Here is an 18506-nt window from a genome sequence, read left to right on the forward strand (position 1 = left end):
TCCTTTTTCTTGAGTTCAAGGACATAGGCCTCCTTATAGAACCTTTACTCATTCTGAACTAAGCCTCTCTGACCCTCTTCTTGAGTCTTGCCTTAATGGTAAAGCCGCCTGTTCCCTGAAATATGGAGACCACTTGTTCAGATATATTACTCAGTAGAACATCAGTGCCCTTATGGTTTGAGAAAAAAATTAAGATAACAATTTCCTAACTGGTTGCCTCTTTTGATTCCAGAACCATTGATGACTCAATAAACTCCCAATTTCCCCAGGGAACTGCTCCACCCTCCAGGGTACCATGCAGGCCTTAAATCACAGCACTACTACATTTCTTCTCATGGGCCTCCCAGGCCTAGAGAAAATGTACATCTGGCTCTCTATCCCATTGTGTGCCATGTATATGGTGGCCGTGGCTGGAAACAGCTTGATTCTGTGGGTGGTAAAGTCAGAAACAGTTCTTCACCAGCCAATGTACTACTTCCTGTCCATGTTGGCTATGACTGACCTGGGGCTTTCTTTTTCCACACTGCCCACCATGCTAACCACCTACCTGCTGGGCCAACAGGAGGTGAAGATGAATGCATGCTTAGCCCAGCTCTTTTTCATCCACACTTTTTCTGTCATGGAATCCTCTGTGCTTCTCTCCATGGCTTTTGACCGCTTTGTGGCCATTTGTAATCCATTGCGCTATACAACCATCCTGCCCAGCCCCCGAGTTGCTGGCCTGGGCTTTGCAATTGTAGTCCGTAGTGTTGGACTACACCTCCCTGCCCCCATCATGCTGAAAAAACTTCCCTACTGTCATATTGGTCAACTCTCCCATTCCTATTGCCTGCATCCAGATGTCATGAAACTTGCTTGTGTAGATACTCATGTCAACAGTGCTTATGGGCTCTTTGTGGTACTCTTTACTCTTGGCATGGACTCTATGTTTATTGTGGCTTCCTATGTGCTGATCCTCCATGCTGTCCTTACCATTGCTTCCAAGGCGGAGAGACTTAAGGCCCTTAATACGTGTGTCTCACATATCTGTGCAGTGCTGCTCTTCTATACACCCATGATAGGCCTGTCCATGATCCACCGTTTTGGGAAGCAGGCTTCACCTTTTATCCGGGTACTCCTCTCCTACCTGCATTTTCTCATGCCACCTATGCTCAATCCCATTGTCTATACTATCAAGACCAAGCAGATACGTCAGAAGATTTTCCACTTTTTCCAGTCTCATGGAGCCAGAATGAGGGTTGGGTAAGAACACTGAGCCCTAGGATATTGGGCTAGGAAGGGACAATGGTGCTACACAATGCAGAAGGAAATATCTCCTTTTGCAAGGTAGAGATAATCACTACCGTTTCCTTATCTGATGGAAAAGATATAAACCCTGTCTTCTGGAAATCTCTTATTTGTGGGGGTGACATGATCCCATTTCTGCAGATGTTCATCTGATTTAGGAGACATAATTCCCTGGTTTGATATAAATTACCTGACCTTCTTTCGTGAAGAATTCCTGAGCTTATTTGAGGGATACAGCTCCCTATTCTTTTTTTTCATAAATCAGCATTTATTAAAATTCAAGAACAGGCTATGGAGAGGGTAGGGGGCACATTGAGAACAAAGAGTCAAAAGTGGAACCCTAGGTGTGAGGGAGGAAAGAGGAGACAGGGAGACCAGAGCCTCTCATCTGTGTCTGCTCTAGACAGGGTTGATTCTGATTCCTGAGACTTGGTCAAAGACACACAATGAAGCACACGATAACGTGAAGTTCCAGGGGGTACAGTTTTAGGAAAACATCACGGGGTGGTCAACGTTACACATCCAACCAAAGGTAGGGGCTGAGATTCATAGAAGTTAGATAAGTTCCATCTCACACATTTCAGCTCTTATGAAACATTCTTTAAAGTCTTTGTGCTAAAGAATTCTTTCATTGTCTTTTTAACTTCTTATACTTTGCTTCTAGTTTCTTTGAATATGCTCCAGCTTGTAGGCCGCCTGCTCAAGAGCTGCTAGTTGCTCCTCCATTAAAGTGATTTGATATAGATAAGGCTGAAGTGCTACATATTTCTGATTTAAGTACTTTAGATTTCTACTTGTGTTTACTGCAATAACTTTCATTTCTACATATTTCAAGTTAGTCAGTTTGTCCATATGTTCTTAACTGGTGGTTGTCAGCTTACCTCTCAGGTATGTGGCCATTTTGGAGAACATGTCCTGGCACAGCACCAGTGGTGTAAGCCTCAGCAAGCTCTGTGGCCTACTTGGCTGTCTCCACTACTTCATTGTCTGGACCGGGAATGGAAGGAAGGAAGGAAAAAGGATGGAGGGAAGAATGGGGATGGGAAAGGAGAGGGACAGGGGAGAAGAGGGAAGCAGGGAGAGGGGAAACAAGAAGAGGAGAGGGGAGGGGAGAGGAAAGGGAAAGAAAAGGGGAGAAAAAGGCACAGTTCTCTATTCTGGTGGAAGAGACATGTCCCCCTACTTTAGAGAATCTCTAGAGTAATAAAAGAGAAATGGCCCTTGGTCTGGTAGTAAGGGCAAGATTCCCATACAAAAGACAATGACCATTTATAAATATTTTTTTGAAAAAAAAATCAGCCCTTTGATTTCATAGGTATTTGAAACCCCCAGAGAGGAAATTTCTTCTATCAGCAGTAGATTTGTACCTACTCTGCAACTTAACACTGTTAGAGAGTTACCTAGGGAGAAGGAGAGATTAGGTGTCTTGCTCACAGTCACTCACATAGCTTGTGTCAGATACAGGATTTGAACCAAAGTTTTCCTGACTTCCAGGTCAACATCCTACCTACTATGTTTAAAACCACACAAACACATATAAATTATTGCACTTAAATATTGAATAAACATAGAATAGTGGAAATTATCAGTCAGGAAGAAATAATTAATAAGTACATGAGTGAAAAAAATATTGTTTCTGATATTTTCTGAGCACATAATCAGGGAAGGTTTCCTGAAGGAGTTGACTATTGAATGAGAGTATTACTGAATGAAGAAAAGGGTGGGGGAGTAAGATTGGGAAGATAAACAAGTGAAAAATAGCATGGAGGGAAATACACAATTAGTTATAATTATCATGTTAGTTATCATAAATATGAATGGAGTGAACTCACCCATAAAATGGAAGTGGATAGCAGAATGGAATAAAACAAAAAACAGAATCCTACATTATGTTGTATTTGAAGTAGAGAGATACAGAGTAAAGGTAAGGGGTTGGAGCAGAAATCTATTATGCTTCAGCTGAAGCAAAGAAAGCGGGGAAAGCAATCATGATTTCAGACAAAGCAAAAGCAAATATAGATCTAATTAAAAGAGATAAAGAAGGAAACTATATTATACTGAAAGGTACCATAGACAATGAATTCATATCAATACTAAATATATACAATTACACACCAAATAGTATAGTATCTAAATTTTTGAAGGAAAAGTTGAATGACTTACAAGGGGAAATAGCTAATAAAACCATACTAGTAAGGGACCTCAACCTTCCCGTCTAACAATTAGATAAATCTAACCCCAAAATAAACAAGAAAGAAGTTAAGGAGGAGACAAAAAAAAATCAGAAACATTAGATAGGATAGATTTCTAAAGAAAATTGAATGAGGATAGAAAGGAATATACCTTTTTTCTCAGCAGTACATAGCACCTACACAAAAATTGACCATGTATTAGGACATTAAAAACCTCACAATCGAATGAAGAAATGCAGAAATAGTGATCATATTTTTTCAGATCATAATGCAATAAAAAGTACATTTAATAATAGACAATGGAAAGTGAGATTAAAAATTAATTGGAAATTAAATAATTGAATGCTTAAAAAAGGAAATGGGTGAATGAACAAATCATAGAAACAATCAATAATTTCATTAAAGAAAATAACAGCAGTGAGACATTGTACCAAAATTTATGGAGTGTAGCCAAAGCAGTACTTAGGGGGAAATTTATATCTCAAATTATCTAATCAATAAAACAAAGAAAAAACAGATCAATGAATTGAGCGTGCAACTAAAAAAAGAACTAGAAAAAATTAAAAATCTGAAATTAAATGCCGAATTGGAAATCCTCAAAATCAAAGGAGAGATTAATAAAATTGAAAGAAAACCATGGAACTAATAAGTAAAACTAGAAGCTGGTTTTATGAGAAAAAAAACCCTAATAAAATATATAAACCGTAGATTAATTTGATTTAAAAAAGAAAAGAAGAAAATCAAAGTACTACAATCAAGAATTAAAGGGATGAATTCACCACCAATGAAAAGGAAATTAAGACAATTATTAGGAGATATTATGCCCAATTACATAGAAATAAATCTTACAATCTAAATGAAATGGATGTATATATACACACAAAAATATAAATTACCCAGATTAACAGAAGAAGAAATGAAATACATAAATAACCAAGTCCTAGAAGAAGAAATTGAATAAGACATCAATGAACTTTCTAAGAAAACATCCGCAGGACCAGATGGATTCACAATAGAATTCTACCAAACATTTAAAGAACAATTAATCCCAAAATGATATAAACTATTTTGAAAAATAGGCAAAGAAGGAGTCCTACCAAATTCTTTTTATGACACAGATATGGTGCCGATACCCAAACTAAGAAGAGTCAAAATAGAGAAAGAAAATTATAGACCAGTTTCCCTAAGGAATTTTGATGCAAAAACTTTTAAATAAAATGCTAGCAAAGAGATTACAGATAAATTACAAAGGATTTTATGTTATGACCAGGTAGGATTTATACCAGGAATGCAGAATTGGTTCAATATTAGAAAAACTATTAGCATAATTGACCATATTGATAACACAACAAATGGAAATCATATTATCTCAATAGATGCAGGAAAAGCCTTGGTCGAAATACAGCACCCATTCCTATTAAAAATACTAAAAAGCATAAGAGTAAATGAAGCTTACTTAAAACAGCAAAGAATATTTATCTAAAATCATGAGTAAGCATTATTTGCAATTGGGATAAGCTAAAAGCCTTTCTAATACAATCAGTGGTGAAGCAAGGATGCCCACTATCACCTCTATTATTTAATATTGTACTAGAAATGTTAGTTATAGCAATAAGAGAAGAAAAATAAATGGAAGGAATTAGAATAGGTAGTACAGAAACAAAACTGTCACTCGTTGCAAGATGATATGATGTTATACTTAGAAAATAGTAGAGAGCCACTAAAAATCTACTTAAAATTATTAACTTTAACAAAGTTGCAAAGTTAACAAAATAAACCTTCATAATCCTTCAGCGTTTCTATATATTACCAACAAAGGCCAGTAGCAAGAGACAGAAAGAGAAATTCCCTTTAAAATGACTGTAGCAATAAAAAAAATCCTGGGAGTCCACCTGTCAAGGCAAACCCAGGAACTATATGAACACAACTATAAAACACTTTTTCCACACAAATGAAGTCAGATCTAAACAACTGGAAAATATTAATTGTTCATGGCTAGGCTAAGCCAATATAATAAAAATGATAGTTCTACCTAAATTAATCTATTTATTTAGTGCCATAGCAATCATATTGTCACAAATATTTTGCAGAGATAAAGAAATAATAAAATTCATCTGGAAGAACAAAAGCTCAAGGATATCAAGATAATCAATTTTTTTTAATTGGAAAGAAGGTGGTCTAGGCATACCAGATCTCAAACTGTACTATAAAGTGGTAATTATCAAAACAATATGGTACTGGCTAAGAAATAGAGTGTTGGATCAGTGGAATAAATTAGGTATTAATTACATTATATGAAATGACCATTGTAATCTAGTATATGATACATCCAAATCCAAGCTTTTGGAACAAAAACTCATTATTTGACAAAAATTGGAAAACTGGAAAACAGTATGGCTAAAACTAGGTGTAGACAAACTTCTCACATCAATACATGATTTACGCACAAAGGGTGATACCGTAAGCAAATTAAAAGTACATGGAAAAGTTTATCTGTCAGATTTATGGGTAAGGAAGAATTTAGGATGAAAGAAGATATACAGGAAATTACAAAATGTTAAAAAGATAATTTTAATTATATAAAAATTCATAAACAAAACAAATGCAACCAAAATTATAAGGAAAGCATAAAAGTATGAAGGGATTTGTAACAAGTATATCTGATAAAGGCTTTATTTCTCAACTATACAGGGAACAAGCTTTATTTCTCAACTATATAGGGAACTAAGCCAAATTTATAAAAAATAAAAGTCATTCCCCAACTGATAAATGGTCAAAGGATATGAACAGGCAGTTTTCAGACAAAGAAATCAAAACTACCTAGAGACATATGAAAAAAATACTCTAAATCACTATCGATCAAAGAAATGCAAATTAAAACAACTCTGAAGTACCACCTCACTTCTATTAGAGTAGCTAATATGACAGAAAAAGGAAAATGTTGGATGTTGGAGGGGATGTGGGAAAACTGGAACACTAATGCACTCTTGGTGGAGTTATGAGCTGATCTGACATTCTGGAAAGCAATTTGGAACTATTCCCAAGGGGCTATAAAACTCTGGATATCCTTTGATCCAGCAAGACCACTGCTAGGTCTATATCCCAAAGACATCCAAAGAAGGGGAAAAGGACCTGTTTGTACAAAAATATTTATAGCAGCTCTTTCTGTGGTAGGTAATAATTGGAAATCAGAGAGATGTATATCAATTTGGGAATAGCTAAACAAGCTATTGTATATGATTGTAATGGAGTATTATTGTGCTATAAGAAATGACAAGCAGCATGACTTCAAAAAATCTTGGACTTACATAAACTGATGCATAGTGACACGAACAGCACCAGGTGAACATTGCACACAGGAACAGCAATATTGTTTAGTGAAAAACTGTAAATGACTCAGCTACTCTCAGCAATACAATGATACAAGACAATCCCAAAGGACTAATGATGAAGTAAACTATCTGCCTCCAGAGAAAGAACTGATATTGATTGGGTGCAGAATGAAACATGCTATTTTTTACTTTTTTTCATTTTTTTTCTTTTGTTCGAGTCTTTTTGTACAAAATGACTAATATGGAAATGTTTCATGTAATTGCACATGTGTAATCTATATCTGATTGTTTACTGTCTCAGGAAAGGAGGAAGCTGGGAGGGGAGAACAGAATTTAGAATTTAAAATTTCAGAAAAACATTACAATGTTAAAAAGAAAAAGTTATGTTATTTTAAGGTTTCAAATAATTAATGTAATTTTATTAAAATTGAATAGTATAATTATTCTTGTCACTAATGTTTGTTATAGTGTTCCAAAACTAACATCAGAGTTGTCCAAGGACACTAATTTTGGTTTCATGTTATGTTCTTTTCCATCTACATACTATATTTTATTGACATGCTTTTTAAATAATATTTTCTCCCAATTATATGTTAAAATAAATTTTAGATTACTTTTGAAAGTTTTAAGTTCCAAATTGTGTACCTTTCACCTCCATTCCTCCTCCATCATCTTCTCCATATATCCTCTCCTAGTCTAGAAACTCAGCCTTCCTACTCTAGAAATTCACTAATTCAACAAAAAAAAAAACATTCATTAAGCATCTCTTATGTACAGATCTCCATCTAAGCTGCTGGAGGAGATAGGAAGATGGATATGACCCACACTGGGCCCTTTAATCTTGGACCCACAGAGCATAAAATTTGGGAAGAACCTCAGAAGTCACTGAGACTCCCCCAGAATCTCCTATTCTTTTGTATGCCCAAACTTTATCCTTCAATTTCCTTGGAATAGAGACAGATTCTCTCCACATGCAAATACGATGTGATGGAAAAACAAAAGACAACATGAGATTAGGAATGAAGAGACCTTCATTTTACTAACAGCTCAGCTTACCTAACTACATGATTTGCCTAAGTCACTTTATATACCAGGGGTTCTATTTCATCTAAAATATTATGAAAAAAAATCTAAAACAGAATCATTGGATTTTAAATTTACATGCGGCCTTCAAAATCAATCCATCCCTTATCTTGATTTTATAGATGCAGTCCAAAGTAGGGGAAGAAGAAGAGCTGAGACTAGATGTCCTTCACAAGGAATTGTATATTGTCTAGTCGAGGATATTAGGCATCCTTGGGCCTATTCCATTCCTAACACTTTACATAGGATTGTCCCCATGTACCCAGGCATAAATCTCTATCTGTTGCTGTTCTTTCTAGGGCCTTTGATGTTTATGACACTAAATAAAACCTACCTGATTACAATAGTTACTACTGTTGTTCTCCATGCTACAAAGGATGAGATTTCCCTGGTCTTCATATTCATGTTCTGCTCATACCCATTCTCTATCTCCTGCTACTAAGCCCTTGGGAGTAACATCTGTGAAGATTTATTTAACTGGATCTATTTCACAGGGAGACATCAAATTTTATGAGCATTAACTTCTCAGTCATGGATCTCATAGTCTTTCCCCAAGTTATCCTTTTTCCCACAAGTTTTTCCTCCCTCTCTCCCACACATTTACACCAGGTTCCAGTCTTTCCAAATAAGACTAATCCCAGTAAGTCTTTATAGAAAAGAAAATCCCCCTTGATGACTCCAGAAACTTCAGTTTTGTGATTTCTGAGCAATCTCAGGCACAGAAATACTCGTTGTCCCCAAATGATTTTACCAGTAAACAAAGTATCACCACCTCAGGGATTACAGATGCTATTAAGAATTTTCCTTTCTTCTGCCACTACTCCCTCTTGCTGATAGCAGAGACTACAAATAGCTATAAAGGCCCCTGCTCTCAGGACTATAGTGAGATAGTACCAGTTTTTGAGTAGGTTCATTTCCTTCTCTTAATTTTGGCTACTCTGAGGAGCCCTACTGCCTGATTCTCCAGGTAAGTGTCCTGACACTGGGAATCTCCTTATACAAAAAGTTCCTTCCCAGCCAAAGTCTAAGGAGCAGGGAAACTATGAGATTACTGAGCTACCTTCCTGTATATGATTAATACTAATTTTGATGCTCCTAAAACATTTTTCATTTGTTTTTAAATTAATATTTATTTTTTCTTATCTCCCCTTCCACTGAAGGTATCTGTATGTGGGTGGCAGGGTGGTAGTATTGGAGGGAGGGGAACTGAGGCAAGGGAGCTTTTAACAATTGTGTATAATCATCATCAACAACAACAAATTGCATATTGGCCATGTCCAAAAATTTGTGACTCATTCTGCTTACTCTATCCACCTCTCTGTCAGGAGATGGATACAATGTTTCATTAGTGGTTCTCTGGAATCTTGCCTGGTCATTGCATTGATCAAAGAGCTTAATGTCTTCATCTCTATCTGTTCCCTGGAGACTTTTAGGCACTCTTTCAGTGTGGAACTGAGAAGAGAACAGCTGGGCTGGAGTCTCAAATATGATACTTGGTAAACGTGAGATTTTTTCCTCATTAACCAGCCTCACTTTCTATGTATTTAAAATGGCGGTAATAGTAACCATCTTACGTATGTTGTGAAAAATAATGCTTTGTTAATTATTAGGTACTGTGTAAAAATGAACTATGATGGCATTATTATTGTTAGCATTGTCAGAGACCTTGTTCTAAGCCACACTTCTACTGGAGAAGAAAAGAAGCTGGCATGGTAGGTAAAAAGGGTCCTACCAATACAGTCAAGACACTTGCCTTCTATTCTGGTATCTAACTTGCTGTATAATTTTAAGAAAGGCACTTTGACATTCTGAGCTTCAGTTTCCTTCTTTTTAAAAAGAGTAGAATATTTCTGAGGTCCCTTCCATCTCTAATGTCCTATGAGCCTATGGATATCCTGTAATTCACCATTAATAACTGTCAGGAGAGGGTAGCAATCTCCTGCCAGTTAGAGTAATTGGCTTTGTAGCTATTGGAGAAGCATGGGAGGAAAAGTCTAGAGGGAGTTTGTGCAAAGATCCCTATTGACCTTGATATGTTTTAAATTGAGTCAGTACCAGAGAGTAGCAGGCAATAACAGATTAAATATTAATTGCAGACCCCTGCTTCTCAGGAGTAGAGGAATATGCAGAGAATGGCAGGAAATGAAGAGGAAGAAAAGGTTCTGGGCATAGGTGAAGGAGATGTTTGCCTCCTGCCAGCCAGGAAAGCAGCTTCCATGCTGAAATGTCCAATCCTAAGGCTTTCGGCTCAACTAGGGAAGGGGGAGACTGGGCATCTGTTTCTGTTGCAAATAAATTCTACTTCCATTGGGGAAGGTTTGCAGCAGAGCCCCTGGCTCATATCTCTGCATTTGCAGACCTGTGTTTCACTTCCCCACAATACTGGAGGTTCCATTGCAGCAAAGGTTTTTAATCTGGGCACCTCTGTCCTATGACTTCTGTGGATATACTTTGGGGGTCATTGAATGTGGATGGGGAAAATACATCTTTATTTCAAAATCATTGGCTTCTTTTCTAATTATGTGTATTTATTTTATGCATTAAAATCATTATTATGGAAGAGGATTTTCATAGGTTTCATAAAATGTTAGAACCTCTACTTTACAGAACTTCTGCCTTTCTGCTGTACATCTCTAGCTGCTATTGTCTTGATTCCTAACAACAAAATATGGTGATAAATAGATTTATAGTCATGAGATGGGAAGACTAAGAATGGACTTTCTGAGTTAAAGGGCTACATTAGCTTCCTCTATTCCCCACCATAACCCCTGTCTGAAAGGCCAGACAGACAATGTGGTGTTAGTCAGTCAGACTGACTGATAGATCAGAGACTGGGCAAAGGACCCTTGACCTATTTGTTTTCTGTCTCTCTTCCATCAGACAGTTTTCACACACCCCATGAAGCCTTTCTGAACTGCTCAGCAGAGGTGAAACTGTTTTCCTTCCTACTTTTCCTTATTGAAACAGAGAACTAGGGCTTAAAGTAAAAGAAAAAATAGATTGAATAGCTCCCCAAACCTTACCATAACCTTATTCCTGCTCCTAGCGAGTTAACTTTTGAACTTTAGGAAGAGAGGTAGATTTTAGGATAAGGAAAGAAAAATAAAAGAGAATCAGAGAGACAGGATCCTAAAGGATGTTGACAGACAGAAGTCGGGGGCTGGGATAAAAGCAGAAAAATGTTACCAATAGAAGGAGTGTGCAAATGTACAAGGGGAAGGGAATCAGTGTACTTTCTTATCATTGTTAATTAAATTAATTAAGAAAAGTTAATTCACAAAATTAATTATGAACACCAGTATCGAAAGCTCTTTTTAGGGATGGTGGAATTAAGCTCCCTTTTCAGGTTCTGCCTATTCCTCTACAAGGGTGGCCTCTTGAAAAGAATTATTAGTCATCTGGCTTCTATTAAGTGCCTACTGTGTGCCAGAGATGGTGCTTAGTGCTGGACATTCAAAGGAAGGCAAAAAACAGGCCTAATTCTCAAGGATCTCACTGTCTAAAGAGGGAGACTACACAAAAACAATTATGTACAAACTACACACACACACACACACACACAAACACACACCTTGGAGTTATTTCAAAGGGAAGACACTAAGATTAAAAGGAGAACTAGGGAAAGACTTCTTGCAGAAAGTTAGGCTTCAGCTGTCTTATTATCACTTTGAATGTTCCTGTAAAGAAGGTGCCAAGCACTTGATGTCTTATTAAGGAATGTTGTTTGATTTTACTCTCCAGTTGCACTAGGAATGGGGAATCTTTACGAAAGCTTGAAATGATTAATTTCAAGTTGTAGGACATCAGCAATTTAAGAACTGTTTGATATTTGTTCTAAGTGTCAACTATGGGAAAATGCATTCAATCAACAAACATTAACTGAGAACCTACTGGGTCTGGGCCTAGGAGTTTCCGGTTGATGTTAAGTGAAAGGACAATCCACAGCCTCTCCTTGGAGAGAGAAATAAAGGAGTTCACAGCGTTGGCTTTCTTAGCATTCAAAGGAAACAAGAAACAGCTTTTCACAGAATCCATAGTCATTCATATTGCATACATTTTACATTTATTTATCAGAGTACCTGGCATTTGTGTCTGTGCCTACTATTACCCCATAAGGTAAGTATTGCACATCATTATTATTTTCCAAATAGTGAAAATGAGGCTCAGAGAGATTAATTGAATTGCCCAGCATCAAACTAGTGACCACTGGGGAATATCTCAAGCAAGATCTGAACCAATGTAATAGGTCTACAGCTAGAAGAGATCGAATAGAGCATCTAGTCCTACTCCATTTTTACTTCAGGTATTATTATCATTATTTTATAGATGAAGAAACTGAGACTCAGGGAAGTTGATACTTTTTTTGTAACCCCAGAGATCAAGCTGGGAATAGGCTTGCTAGATGGTGATTGGTGTTAGCATTCACAGCTCTGCTCCTCTTCCCCAAGGTTCAGCCAGTAGTTTCAAGGTCCCACTCTATGTAATAGAGATAAGAGCATATAATCGCATATTTAGCAGCCTATTTGAACTTAGAGCCTTTGACTCTCGCATCAGTGGTCACTTCTTTATACAAGAAAGTCCTCCATACTCCAAGACATTCTATTCAATCAACTAAGTAAGCATTTATTGTTCTTTATTTTTATGATTAATTTTAAACAAAATTAAACATGAAAAGAAAGACTTGAACTTACTTTGAAACTACATTTAAATACATAAAAATGTCATAAGTTCTCAATTATTCCCTCCATTTGTCTAACAGTAGAAATATATGCATTTTGTTATTCACTCATTCCCATTCCCTAAGTGCTTTATATACATATTTTCATCTGATCTCATTGTTCCACCTTATATTTTAGAACACTTTAAAGTATTTTTTAACTTTTAATTTTTTAAGTATTCCTTTCTAATGTTATGCAAAAAAATTAATAATTTAAAAATTCTAACCAACAATTATATGCATGTAATCCAGCAAAATAAATTTCCACATTGGTCAATCAAGTGCCTGCTATGTACTGAGCACATATCTGAAGCAGCTGAAGAATGCCTATTGTCCAAACTATAATACATGGTTGGATACAAAATCCATAGACTTGATCCCTTGGTATCTCCATTTTATACAGACACTGCAGACAGATGCTGAACTTGGCCTAGAATGGAGTATGAGGAGAAGGTGCTGCTTTGCCTTTCTGAAAACAGTTTATTGCTTTTATTGACCCCAAACTGAACTGAAGGCCCATCTTCTTCATCTTCTTCAATTCAAGTCAACAAGTATTTATTAAGTGGCCACTGTGTGCCAGATACTGCACTGAGTTTTGGTGATACAAAAAAAAAAAAGGTAAAAAGCAGTCTCTATACTCCAGACACTCCTAATCTAATGGGGGAAATAATATGCAAATAATAATGTTCAAACAAGATATGCACATGATTTTGTTACTGTTGCTGTTCAGACATTTCAGTCATACCCAACTCTTTGTGACCCTATTTGGGGTTTTCTTGGCAAAAATTCTGGAGTGGTTCTCCATTTCCTTCTTCAGCTCATTTTACAGATGAGGAAACTGAGGCAAACGAGGTTAAATGACTTGCTAAGGGGTCACACAGCTAGTATTTCTCTGAGGCTGGATTTGAACTCAGGAAGATGAATCTTCCTGACTTCAGGCCCAGCACTCTTTCCACTGTGCCACCTAACTGTCCTATATATAAGATAACTTGGAGATAATCTCAGAAGGAAGACACCAGCATTAAGGGACACCAAGAAAGGCTTTTTACAGAAGTTGATTTTAGCTGGGACTTTTTAACATCAATGTTATTCTAGTGATGCCATAATCCCAGGATTCAAAAAATGCTAAGGTTTCTGATGATTTGGAGATGGAAGGACGATAGAGAGGTACAAGATGGACCCAAGGAGGGGATAACATAGGAATTGACCCACACAGATTCACAAAATCAGATAAAAATTGTTTGCTGGAAGGAGTGATGATGAAGTAACCCAGACTATTTTTCTGTGGAAACCCAGGACATCCTTCTCTCTGACAATGGACTCTTTCAACAACAGTGACTTCAGACCCTTGCTTCTGACTGGTTTTCCAGGCCTAGAGGCTTCACATCCACAGATCTCTGTCCTCTTCTGTATTCTCTACATGATTGCCATTGTAGGGAACAGTTTAATCCTGGTGGTGATCTGGCAAGAACAGTCACTGCATAAGCCAATGTACTATTTCCTTTCCACGTTAGCAGCCAGTGATCTAGGTCTTTGTGCCACCACCCTGCCCACCCTGCTCGAGCTCTTCTGGCTCAATGCCCACCAGATTGCTTTCGACTGTTGCCTGGTTCAGATGTTCTTCATCCATGTCTTCTCCCTCATGGAGTCAGGCATCCTGTTGACCATGGCTTTTGATCGATATGTAGCAATCTCCAACCCACTCCATTATACAGCCATGTTGACCAACACTACCATTGTCAAGATTGGCTTTGGCCTCATACTTCGGGCAACTGCAGTCATCCTGCCAGGACCGTTCCTCATCAAGCGACTAACATTCTGTAAAGCCAATGCCCTTTCCCACTCCTACTGCCTTCACCCTGATATTATCAAGCTTTCCTGCTCTGACCATCGTATAAATAGCATCTATGGCCTCATCATCATCCTCATTACTTTTGGTCTAGACTCTGTGCTCATTCTTCTCTCTTACTTAAGAATCCTGATCACAGTGCTGGGCATTGCCTCCCATGAGGAACAGCTCAAGGCCTTCAATATCTGTGTCTCCCACATTTGTGCTGTCTTGATGGTCTACATCCCCATGCTAGGTGTATCCATCATCCATCGCTTTGGGAAGCATGTCCAACCTGTGATTCACATCATCATGGGCTACGTTTACCTGCTGATCCCCCCTGTGCTCAACCCCATTGTTTATTGCATAAAGACCAGTGAGATCCGCACCCGCATTCTCAGGCTCTGTCAGACAAAATAAAGAGGGGAAAAGGGAATATCTACACATAGCAAAAAAAAGGAATGTACAGGACAGCACAATATATGTCTGAATCATTAAGTCATCAATGAGTAGAAAGTAGGGTAAGATGCAGAAAATAGTGATTATAGTGAAAATAACAATAAAGCTGATAATTATAAAACACTACATTTTGCTTTTTCTAGTTTACCTGATTCGATCTTGTGATCCTATTTAGGGTTTTCTTGGCAAATATACTGGAGTGGTTTGCTGTTTCCTTCTTCAGCTCATATTTACAGATGAGAAATATGAGGCAAAAGGGTTAAGTGACCTGCCCAGAGTCATACAGTTAGTAAGTGTCTGAGGTCAGATTTGAACTGAAAAAGATAAGTTTTATACCAGAAGACTTCTAAGAGTCAATATGGCAGAGTAAACAATAAATCACTGTAACTCTCCCATTCTTACCCCAAATGACCATAAAATAGAGCCCCCAAACAAATCTTGGAATGGCAGAACCAGCAAAAACATGGGATTAAACAATCTTTTATCCCAGTAAACTTGCAGGATCAGGAAGGTCCATCTCACTTGGGTTAATGGGGAGTGTAGTCCAGGATGGGAAGTGTCCCAGCAAGCCAGCAACAAGCCCACCTCAGCAAACCAAGGGGAGATCCTGAGCCCTAGTGTGGCAGAGCACACAAACACCAACACTTGAACTCCTCCATACCTTAGCATACCCAGGGAAGACAGCAGACTCTAGTTTCAAGAACCACCTCATGCTTCAGTGTAGTCCTGGGAAATCAGGCAGCCTCCAGAGGCCAGATGACCTCTTCAGCTTAGTTTAGCTACAGGGAAACACAGAAACACCCTGTAACATCCATCTGAAAGGAGCTGAAGAAAGCAAAAGGAAGGAAAGGTCCAAGTGAGCAGGAAACCTCCAGGAGCCAGACTACCCAATCCTACCTAGAGTTTCAGTGTTGCTGATTCCAGCCAAATACCAAGTAATCTGCCAGAACCCTACAGCCTCCAACTGTCAGCAACAGAGGCCCCAGAACACAAAGCCAGTGACCAGGCCCCAGGCTCCCAACACAAGATGCTTGGGTCAATGCCCCCTGTTCCCCAGCAAGAGAGCTCAATCTATTTAAAGGTCAGGAAATAAGCAAACACTATGACCAAAAAGAAACTTAACTATAGATTCTTATTATTCTTAGTCTACTTATGCTAATTTACTTATTTAGTGCCATACCAATCAAAATACCCAAAAAAAAAGTATTTTATAGAGTTTGAAAAAAATAATAAGATTCATTTGGAATACAAAAGGTCCAGAATATGAAGGGAACTAATGCAAAGGAATGCAGGTGAAGGTGGCCCGGTCATTTCAGATCTTAAATTGTATTACAGAGCAGCACTCATTAAAACTACTTGGTATTGGCTAAGAAATAGAGTGGTGGATCAGCAAAATAGGTTAAATATGAAAGACACAACAGTCAATGACTACAGTAATCTGCTATTTGATAAATCCAAAGACCCCAGCTTCTGGGATAAGAACTCACTATTTGACAAAAACTGCTGGGAAAACTGGAAAAGAGTATGGAAGAAACTAGGATTAGATCAAAATCTCACATCATGTACCAAAATAAAGTCAAAATAGGTTCATGATTTAGATATAAAGGGTAATACTGCAAGCAAACTGGGAAAGCAAGAAACAGTTTACCTATCAGATTTAGGGAGAATAGAAGAATTCATGACCAAACAGGAGACAGCAAACATTATTAAATGCAAAATGGCTAACTTTGATTACATTAAATTGAAAAGTTTTTGCACAAACAAAGCCAATGTAACCAAGATTTGAAGGAAAGTAGAAAATTAGGAAAGAACTTTTACAACCAGTCTCTCTGGTAAGGGCCTCATTTCTAAAATATATACATAATTAAGTCAAATTTATAAGAATACAAGTCATTCCCCAATTGATAAATGGTCAACAGATATGAACAAGCAGTTTTCAAAGGAGGAAATTAAAGCTGTCTCTAGCCATGTGAAAAAATGTTCTAAATAACTACTGATTAGAGAAATGCAAATCAAAATAACTCTGAGGTACCACATCACACCTATCAGATTGGCCAACATGACAAAACAGGAAAATGATAAATGTTGGAGAAGATGTGGGAAATCTGGAACACTAATGCATTGTTGGTAGAGTTGTGAAATGATCCAGTCATTTTGGAGAGCAATTTGGAACTATGCCCAAAGGGTTATAAAAATGTGCATATCCTTTGACCCAGCAATAGCACTTCTAGGGTTGTATCCCAAAGGGATCATACAAATGGAAAAAGGACCCACATGTACAAAAATATTTATAGCAGATCTTTTCTGTGGTAGCAAAGAATTGGAAATTTAGGGGATGCTCATCAATTGGGTAATGGCTGAACAAGTTGTGGTATATTAATGTAATGGAATACTATTGTGCTATATGAAATGATGAGCAAGCAGACTTAAGGAAAACCTGGAAAAACTTGTATGGACTGAAGCTGAGTGAAGTGAGCAGAACCAGGAGAATGTTGTACACAGTAACATCCATGCTCTGTGATGACTAATATTGATACACTTAGCCCTTCTCAGCAATGCAAGGATCTAGGACGTCTCCAAAGGCCACATGATGGAAAATGCTATCCACATCCAAAGAAAGAACTATGGAGTTTGAATGCAGATCGAAGTATACTGTTTGCTATTTTATTTTCTTCTGTTTTGTATTGTTTCCTCTTTCTTGTGGTTCCTCCTATGTGTTCTAATTCTGACTTACAACATCCCTAATGTGAAAATATGTTTAACAGGAATATATGTATGTGTGTGTACATATATGTAGATAGATAGATAGATGTGTGTGTGTGTGTGTGTGTGTGTGTGTGTGTGTATATATCAGATTGCATGTAGTCTTGGGAAGGGAGGAAGAGAAAAATTTACAACTCAAAAGCTTATAGAAGTGACTTTTGATAAATCAAAATAAATTAATAAAAAAAGGAAAGGAAAATGCTGCCCTCCCCCTCCAAAAAAAAATGAGCAAAAAACAACAACAACAACAACAACAAGAAAGAATCTGATGATAGAAAGTTATTGTGGTGACAGGGAAGATCAAGACACAAGCTCAGAAGAGGACAATAATGTCAAAATACCTATGGGCAAAACCCCAAATTAAAAATGAGAAGTTTTATCAAGCCTGGAAAGAAATCATGGAAGAATTCAAAAAAAGAGCTTAAAAATAATATAAGAGAGGTAGAGAAAAATTGGGGAAAGAAATGAGAGATGTGCAAGAGAAAGAAGACTCAGCAGCTTGGAAAACTACTTACAAAGTAGAATTGGCCAAAGTGAAAAGGAATACAAAAATCCACTGAAGAAAACTACTCCTTAAAGAATATAATTGGCCAAAGGGAAAAGAAAGTACAAAAGCTAATTGAGGAAAACAACACCTTGAAAGTTAAAAGTGGGCAATTAGAAGCTAATGACTCCAGGAGACATTGTGAATCAATCCAACAAATTCAAAAGAATGATAAAATGGAAGAAAGTGTAAAATTCCTAATGGGAAAACCAACTGACCTGGAAAATAGACTCAGGAAAGACAGTATCAGAATCACTGGACTACCTGAAACCATAATCAAAAGGAGGGTATGGACAGCATC

The 18506-nt window shown here is 37.4% G+C and overlaps 2 protein-coding genes across 2 annotated transcripts; both read left to right on the forward strand.

The window, feature by feature from the left end:
* Window positions 1-295: 295 nt before the first annotated feature.
* Window positions 296-1246, forward strand: LOC110195083 (olfactory receptor 51G2-like). Its single transcript, XM_020967730.1, has one exon. The coding sequence runs from the start codon at window positions 296-298 to the stop codon at window positions 1244-1246; it is 951 nt and encodes a 316-aa protein (XP_020823389.1).
* Window positions 1247-13885: 12639 nt separating this feature from the next.
* LOC110195082 (olfactory receptor 51L1-like) lies at window positions 13886-14859 on the forward strand. The gene has a single exon (XM_020967728.2). It carries the CDS (start codon window positions 13927-13929, stop codon window positions 14857-14859), a length of 933 nt encoding a protein of 310 aa, XP_020823387.1. The 5' UTR covers window positions 13886-13926.
* Window positions 14860-18506: the final 3647 nt, after the last annotated feature.

Source organism: Phascolarctos cinereus, unplaced genomic scaffold, assembly GCF_003287225.1.
Source record: "Phascolarctos cinereus isolate Bilbo 61053 unplaced genomic scaffold, phaCin_HiC Scaffold_726;HRSCAF=1367, whole genome shotgun sequence".
In the NCBI taxonomy this organism is placed as follows: Eukaryota; Metazoa; Chordata; class Mammalia; order Diprotodontia; family Phascolarctidae; genus Phascolarctos; species Phascolarctos cinereus.

Bases quoted from the DNA above. Each gene is read 5' to 3' on its own strand.
- LOC110195083 (XM_020967730.1), top strand. From the start codon at position 296: ATGCAGGCCTTAAATCACAGCACTACTACATTTCTTCTCATGGGCCTC.
- LOC110195082 (XM_020967728.2), top strand. From the start codon at position 13,927: ATGGACTCTTTCAACAACAGTGACTTCAGACCCTTGCTTCTGACTGGT.